The 8,633-nt window shown below is 46.0% G+C and overlaps 1 protein-coding gene across 3 annotated transcripts in view; it reads left to right on the top strand.

Moving 5' to 3' along the window:
- Positions 1 to 8,633, top strand: part of TBC1D14 (TBC1 domain family member 14) — a 118,007-nt gene that overhangs the window by 533 nt on the left and 108,841 nt on the right. For all 3 annotated transcript variants that reach the window (XM_025195279.1, XM_006017019.2, XM_025195273.1), the window contains exon 2: positions 4,472 to 5,216. In XM_025195279.1, the coding sequence (XP_025051064.1) occupies positions 4,489 to 5,216 (728 nt within the window). In that variant the 5' untranslated portion in view covers positions 4,472 to 4,488. The remainder of the gene's footprint in view (positions 1 to 4,471; positions 5,217 to 8,633) is intronic.

The following is an 8,633-nucleotide window of genomic DNA, read 5'->3' as shown; positions in this document are numbered from 1 at the left end:
TGCCTCACGGCTGCTGGGAAGAGCCCGACGCGGCCCCGGGACTGAGGCGGCTGCGCTGGGCAGGGCAGAGCCGCCAGGGGCTGAAGGGCTCCTTCATCGCTTGGCCGGCCCCTGGGCAAAGTTCTCAGGGCCTGGAAATGGATGATGATTATGATTAGTAGTATCTATTTCCACCCCCCCTTCCTGTTTTTTTTTCTTATTTGCCATGAAAGTTTTGGGCTGCGCAGTCGTGCGCGTCTGTTTGCCACAGGTTGGGGAGGCGGCGGATTTCATAGTCAAAGCGATTTGATTTCTTTTCCCCCCATTTCCCGGCAGTGTGGCAGCGTTCACCTGCTCGCTTCCCCGGCTGCTGCTGCTGCCTTCGCTTGCTGCTGCTTGAACGCTGCAGGGTCATCTCCTTTTTCCACAGGGTTGATGTGGGGCGATCAGTGGTGGTGGGAATCACACCTGTTATGTACCCTGGGCAAAATGAAGTGCAGCCATGTACACAAAGGCTTAAAAAAAAGACCCCCCCCCCCATTTTTTTTTTTTTTTTTTTTACAGGATAATAGGATGTAATCTTTGGATTTGAAAGGTTGCATTCATTCATCTTAAAATGCAGTGGTCAGCTGTTTTGCAGGCAAGGGAAAGCTAATGACAATGCAAGATGACACAAAGGCTGTCTGGTTCTTGTAAGGTCTCAAACCAATGTACAGAGGTTTATTCTTTCCGTGTCCTTGTAAATCGGGAAATATTTTTCCTTCCTTGTAAATTGAAGCGGGACAGTCCTGACAAGTTATTCCTTTTGTGACTGGGCAAGTGACTGGTGACAGAGTTAGTACTAGTATCCAAGAGACTTGATTGCTTTAGCCACCTGGCTATTTTATTTTATTTTATTTTGGGCTGTTTCGTGGTTATCAGAATCATCCTGTCTGTTAGTAAAACCCTTGAATTTGCAGTGCCTGGCACAAGGTGGCTTAGAGCAGTGATCAGGTACGGCCCTTTCTGGTTTTGTGGCTGGCTGATGTTAAAGCATTAATTCTACTTTGCAACCTAATGCTTCTTCAGACTGTTCTCCCCCCTTGACATCCCAAGAGAAGAGCTTTGGGAAAGCTTGACTTAACCCTCTTTTCATTTTATTTCTTGAAAGAAGGTATTGTCCTATTTCTGGGTGCATGGGCAGGCTATCTCTGCATAGGGAGCATTGCATATAAAATCTAATAGTTTGCTTTGCTGCTCATAAATGAATGATGGGAACATGCCAGCTCTGGGAGTTGTATTGTAGTCAACAAACACTTAGACTTGTCAGTATCAATTTCCAGAAGCTTCACTTATTATGCAAGGCAGCTGCAAAAAGACTAGGAAAATGACTTTTTTTTTACTATAATCTTAAAATTAACAAGTAAGTCTCATTTTTGCTATTAGAGAACTGTTCAACCTTTTGGCCACTGTTCACTTGCTTGCACTAAGGATATTGACAGGACTGTGGAAAGAAACTGAGGAGTAACAAACCATTAATTCTGTCAGCACTTGGGTAAACATGGAGAAATAACAGAAATGGGTACTTGAGCTACTCATTGTGGAAAAAGATATCTGCACAGGAGGAGAGATCACTTAGCCCCAACCAGAAAACTGACAGAAGAGTAGAGCAAGCATCAGATCATTTGGAGGGTTGTGCAGGAGTGGTGTAGCAAATACTTTCTACCCAAGTAAGAGGGGAAGATGCCGAAATAATACCCCTTCATTACAGAAGCCAAAATGAGGATGAGAGTGGTGGGTCAAGGGTAGTGCAAGAATTTTAAACAGATTTGCTAGTCACGCGAGCTTTTTATTAAGAGCTCTGGTTAAGAGTTAACATGTTGATCAGAACATCTTTGGAAAAGGTAGGGGTGCTGCTGTTGTCCTCCTGTCATATAATGGTTTAGTGGTTAAAGCACTTGCCTGAAAAGTGCTTCTTCTCAGCCTGGGGGTTGGGTGGGGTGGTGTTTGTATTAGTCATGAGATACAGTGACCCAGGTTCTGCCAGTTTGGTGTTTAGGCCCATTTCTGGGAGGTAGACAAAATGGATTTGAATCTCACAGGTGGAGAAGAGAACTGAGGCCAGGTCTTCCACAAACTGGTGGAGTGTTCTGAGCATGATCCTATTATAAAATAGCTAGGGAGTGGGATGGGGGAGTGGGGCCGGGATCACTGGGTAGCGACAGTATGGGGCCAGGGCCCGGTGCAGAGCCATGATCCACTCTCCTCATGCCCCTGCCTGTAGAACTGGTGCCTGTTGCAGGGATGTGCTGGGAGTGGATCACTCTCTGCCCCAGGTCCTGGCTCTGAGCTGTCACTGCCCCATGATCCTGATCCCGGTCCTACCTGCCCATCCCACTCTCGCATGATGCCTCCCAGTCACCCACAGCCCCATATTATCTGTGTTGGAGCACATGCTGCCCACAGGGTTCCTGGCTGGTCTCCGTGGAGACCCAGCCCACCTGCTCCATCCACTGGCAGTGGGTGTGTGGCCTGGGCCAAATAGGATCAATTGCCCCCCCCTTTGCTGGGTCAGTGCACCTTCCCCTAGCTCCCTGTCCCGCTCCTGGCCCTCAACAGCTCACCAAATTTCCTAAAGTGGTCTTCCAGCCAAAATAATGGTCTACCTCTGCCTTGAAAGAATCATTTGCTGCCTGGAAGAACCAGTTCACCCAGGCAGTTTGATAACTAAACAACAGATCCCCTTGTGTGGACTGGATAGGTTACAAAAGGGAGGCTAAGTCATCAGCCCTTTTGGAAAGGGGGAAAAGAGACCAGAAGTAGAAAATTGTCTTCAGGAGTAAGATGCAACTCCACATTGGGAGAGAGGCTGTGTTGAGGAAGAAAGTAGAAGCAGGATCTTGGAAGTTTTAGTAGCGTGTATAGTTCTCTCTCTCGGTGTAAATCTGTGTATTTCTAAAAAACTAACCTCATTCGGAACCTTTGGAAAGCCTGTATGTTTTTATGGAAAAGTCAGTTGTAAACCAGAGTGCACAAGACAGGATCTCTGGAAAAGGTGTACTTGAACCAGTGAAGTACATTAGGGGCAGCGTGTGCTGGTTCCAAAAAGGGTACAGCAGTCAGTGCCTTGACAGTGTGCCAGGGTGCCAAGGAAAGGAGCACTTCTGGGATCCACTTTGACTCAGGGAAACCTGGAACATATGGGTTCAGAATATTGGAACCGTGACCGTTCAGCAGACAGAGTGTTACCAGGCCTTAAGGCAGTTTATTATCTTTCTTTCCCAGTTTGTTAGTTTTCCAGAAAAATGTTAAAATGATGTTTTTAAAGACACTGATCTTAAATTTGAGCCAAAGTGTAAAGTTTGAGAATAATCTTTATAATATTTCAAGACCAGTAGAGAAGCTTTTATGACTACTTACAATTCCATTGAAGAAACCTGTTTTGAAATCCAAAAAGAGAAACATAACAGCTGGAAGAGAACTAGTTAAATTTGAACTATAGAGTCTGAGAGGTATATACAAAACACCAGGGATGGTCAGCCTTGAGCCTGCAGGCCAAATACAGCCTGTGGGGCTTCTCACAGGTCTGGATATTTGGGGATATGGGAGCAGTGACAGTTAATACTGCCACCCCTCCCTGCTGCTAAATTCCCAAGCCCCCTGCTATGTGTTGGAGCCATGTTACAACCCTCCCCTTTCAAAACCAGGTCTGGGCTGCACCTGCTGCCCCTTCCCTCTATGTTGCTGGTTCAGGGTCAGGCCATGCTCCTTTCTCCCTTACACTGTCTTCCCCCTTCCTTACTCATCCCCCTCCCCCCATGGGGCTGGGCCATGCCCCATTCCCCTGCACAGCTGGTTCAGGGCCTGCCTGGTTCTTCCCTGACCCCAGTGGGGCTGGGCCACACCCCCTCTTCCCTGCCCAGCCGGGTTGGGGTTAGGCAATGCCCCCTTCCTCCCTTGGGATCAAGCCATATCCCCTCTCCACATGGGGCTGGATCAGGGCTGGATCATGCCCCCTCCCCCTCTTCTTCCTCCTCCCCCATGGGGCTGGGCCAAATCCCCTTCCCTGGCATGGTTGGATTGGGGCTGGGCTGCCCCCCATCCCCCTCTGTGTGGTTGGATGGGGCCCCACTGCATTTGTCCCAGGTGCTGGATTGCATCCGCTGGCCAGATCTGACCCAGAGAGAGAGTAGACACTGCTCATCTGGCCTGCTGGACCAAAAGTTTGAGCACCTTTGCAATACACTATGAATAGTGATGTGCAAGGTGTTAACACAAAATTGTTCAAATTAGTAACTTCAGGTGTTCATAGCAACATGTTTAAAAATTATTTGGGTCATCACTCTGCTGTGCTTACCCAGCTACAGGAAAGAATAAACCATTTATGATTATTTTCCCCTCTCACTTCTCATAGATATGGAATGATTACTACAAGATGAGTAATGTAGTTCTTAGGTAATATTCTGTTTACATGCTCAATCCCCTCCTAATAGTTTCTTTTTCTATTAACTAGTTACCACTTGGACCAAGATGACTGAAGTAAATGTATCCAGTTCCTTAAATGGTTTGAGCTTGATGGGTATTCTGGATGCTAGAGTGGGCAACAGTATCCAGAATTTTCCAAACTTGAATTCAAGGGCTCCAAGATCTCTCTCCTTGCCTGAATATGGACCCACCCAACCTATCCAGCACTCTGTTGCTTTAGAAGATAGTCATAGCCTTAAATCGGTGGATTCTGGTATTCCAACCCTGGAAATAGGGAATCCAGAACCTGTCCATTGCAGTGTTTTACATGTGAAGAGAAAACAATCTGAGCCGGAAATTATGCCAGAAAGAACTTTTCAGAGTGCTTGCACACTGCCATCTTATGTGCCTCCGCATTCCTCGACTGCTGAACATGAAAATGCTGTACGAAAATCCTCAACCTTTCCAAGAACTGGATATGACACGGTGAAGCTATACAGTCCCACCTCTAAAACGCTGAATCGAAGTGACGATATCTCTGTATGTAGTGTCTCTAGTCTCAGTACAGAACTGTCAACAACATTATCGGTTAGCAATGAGGATATCTTGGACTTCATGGTCACAAGCAGCTCGAGTGCAATTGTGACCCTGGAGACTGATGAAGCACACTTTTCAGATGTTACATTGAATTCCAGTAAGGAGACCAGTGAACAAAGCCAGCAGGCATGTTGTCAAGAAACAGAGGTGGACAGTAAATTGAAAATACTTGGACCTTTCACTAGCTTCTTCTCCAGGTAACTGCTTTTTGTCATGTCTATCCTAGCCATTTTTCAGATGATTGAAGTGAGGAGGTGGGAAAAAGCACAGGGCCAGTTCTAATAGCTCCTCCCAGCTAAATTAGTTTAAGGACTTTCTATCACAGCTAACAGTTTTAGGTCCTTCGGGTATCAGGGACATGGACTTACTTCTACTCTGACTGAGCAGACAAGTGTTGCATAGGTAAAACTAAGTAATGCTTGGTGCTCTTTGGGATGTACGGAAGCCTCCTGGTTTTCTTTTCCCTGCTCTGACAGAGTTGCTGTATGATCTTTGAATAAATCACTTATAATGTCTGTTCTTCTGTCTGTCAAATGGTAATGCTGGTACTTGCCCATCTTTAAGAGCTTTGAAATCTAAGCATGGAAAATGCTCAGGCAGTGCTGAAGTATTAATATTAAATACAAGCATGTCAAACAGGGGTGATGCGTAAGGGGTGCATGTGCACCCCCTGCAAAAAAGCTGACACTGTCAGCGGCGCCTGCGGGTGGTCGCTGCTTGCCACCCCACTGCCGACACCACCCCTGGCACAGTCTGCGGGCGATCTGTGATCCCTGCTGGCTGCCGCCGACAGTGGTGGCTGTGGGTGGTTGCTGACCCTTGGTCAGCCCCCCCACCCCCCGGCCAGCACCAGCAGTATCTGTGGGAGCTCCTCTGCTTCCCACTGCTGCTGTGCCCCCCCAGCCACCGGGGGCATGCACTGTTCGTGTCAAACATTTGACACTTATTTTCTTATTTCTTCATTTTCTTGAGCTACGAAGTCCTTACTTCACAGATAAGAAGGCATATCACAAATGGTATTTAACTGATCCTCTTTCTTATTATTTTGACAATAATACTTTCAATCACCTTGCTTGTTTTGTGTAATAGAGGAAAATATGTGAAATCTTGCATGGAATTTTAGTGTTTGGTTATTAAAATGGAAACATTTGGGCAGCACTGAAGCAGCTCACACTGCATCTTGTATGAAAAGCATTTAGGTAGTGATACTGATTTTTCTTAGCAAGCAAATGGAGTTGGTATATGACAACCATAATGCAAGCCATTTTTTTCAGGCTATATAAATTCATTTGAAGAATGAGACGTTTCGTTCACTGCAAGATGTTGTCAAGTGATGATTGCTTGCAAGTTATTTGTCGTGCAGTTTTGGTGCCAGTGAACCTGTTTTGCCTGTTTTGTCATTTAAATGAACCCTGCTCTTCCTCTCTCAAACCTTCCATTACCAAAAGAACAAGTTGCTAAACATTGAAAGACTCACCCTGCTTGTTTCTGTGAAAATTCATGTTCCTTGTGAAGCGCAAACAAAACTGCTGTTTTTTCATTTTTATTTTTTGAAGAACTATCAAACTGGCCGCAGACATTGTTCTCCGAAGCTTGATCTGTCATTCTCACTTGAGAATTGGAGTACATATGAGTACTCCACTGTTGGCTTGAATCATTAGTCATGGTTCTGCAGTTTGAGGTGCAAATGCTTTTATGGACTTCTGTGTTGGTTCCATGGCAACTAGACTTAATTTGGAAGCTGAAGAATTCTGAGTACTTCAGAGCCTACAGAACATGAACTTTGCTGCCCTTGTGTACACACAGTTGTTAGCACAAGCAAATAATGTACTGTTGACTGGAAAGAGCAGTGACATGGGCACATCAAGGCCTTCCTCAGACTAGGATTTTCTTATACACAAAACAGGACAAGGTTCTGACTTGTGCAGCTTTCTCAGTAGTAGAATTAGCGTAGGAAAATTAAAATGGTTGGAAATTTATTTTAGAGCTTAAAAAGTCTAGACTAGGTTAAGGGGTTTGGGTTGTAGCCGTGTTGGTCTAAGGACATAGGCAGACACGTTAGGGCTACATGAAAAAAGTGTTAGAAAGGTTTAGAACTTTGCTTTTGGTCTAATATTAGAGCCCTGAACAACTTACATACTTGTTAGAAGATAGGCAGTGTTCAGGATCAGAACTTGTTGCTGTTTGTTTCATTAGCTGTTTAAATAATATCACTGTCCACATGGCTTTGCTGCCTTCATAATATCACTATGCACTAGTATAACCTATTGCCTGTTTCCCAGAGAGTGCAGGAGCAAGCATGATCTGCCATCTAGTAGTTGAGGAAGTTGCCTGCAGTTAGAGAGAGATCAGGTTCCAGTCCAAATAGGTAAACTTCAACTGAGCCAAGAACTCTTGTACTTAATTTCTTCATGGCACAGTGAAATGTGAAATGAAAGGCTCAGCTGGGAAGATTAAGAACCCACACCCTAAATTTGTTTACTTTCTTCATCAGCAACCTGGAAGATGGCATAGAGTGCATCCTCCGCACGCTTGCAGATGACACCAAGCTGGGGGGAGTAGTAGATATGCTGGAGAGTAGGGGTAGAATCTTGACAAGTTGGTGGATTGGACCAACCAGTCTCATGAAGTGCAAAGTCCTGCACTTTGAGACAGAATAACCACACACACCTTCCGGCTGGGGGCCGACTGACTAAGCAGAAGAGGCAACTGGGGGTTACAGTAGACAGTAATCTGAACATGAGCCACTAATGTTCCCTTGTTGCCAAGGAGGCTGTTGGTATACTGGAATGCATTACTAGGAGCATAGCCTTGCCAGCAGATAAAGGGAAGTGATTCTTTCCCTCTTCAGCACTGGTGAGGCCACATTGGAGTAGTTTCAGGCTTCTTGCTACAGGAAGGATTGGAGCAAGTCCAGCGGAAGGCAACGGAAATGTTTTGTGGGCTGGGGCACATGACTTCTGAGGAGCAGCTGAGGGAACTGCGCTGATTTAGTCTGGTGAAGAGAAGACTGAGGGAGGATTTGATAGCAGCCTTCAACTACCTGAAGGGTGGTTACAAAGAGGATGGAGCTAGGACTGTTCTCACCAGTGGCAAATGACAGAACAAGGAGCAGTGGTCTCAAGTTGCAGAAAGGGAAGTCTAGGTTAGATATTAGGACATTTTTTTTCTCACTAGGAGGGTAGTAAAGCACTGAAACAAATTATCCAGAGAGTTGTGGAAGCTCCATCCTTGGAGGCGTTTAAGATCTGGCTCGACAAAGCCTTGGCTGGGATCTAGTTTGCAATGGTCCTGCTTTGAGCAGGGGTGTGGACTAGATCAGTTGGTGCTCAAACTTTTTTGTATCAGGATCTGTTTGCAAACATCAGTGGCCAGTCCCAACCTAGTGCCCCTCACCCCCGATCCATTGCCCCCCAGGCCCTAGCTCCTCATTGCATGAGTTGGGGGGGAGGAGCATGGGGGGGCCCCCAAGCAGCCCCTTGCAGGCTGGAACTCTGCCAGCACGCAAGGGAAAAGCCATGGTTTTCCACCTTTTTCTCCTTCAAAGTTTGTTGGTTCATGTTTAAAGTTTGTTCACAACCCTTTCATATATGCTTGCAACCCATGGGTTGAGA

This window comes from Alligator sinensis, unplaced genomic scaffold, assembly GCF_000455745.1.
Source record: "Alligator sinensis unplaced genomic scaffold, ASM45574v1 scaffold421_1, whole genome shotgun sequence".
NCBI lineage: Eukaryota > Metazoa > Chordata > Crocodylia > Alligatoridae > Alligator > Alligator sinensis.
The sequence above is the reverse complement of the archived record's forward strand: the minus strand, read 5'-3'. Positions and strand labels throughout refer to the sequence as shown.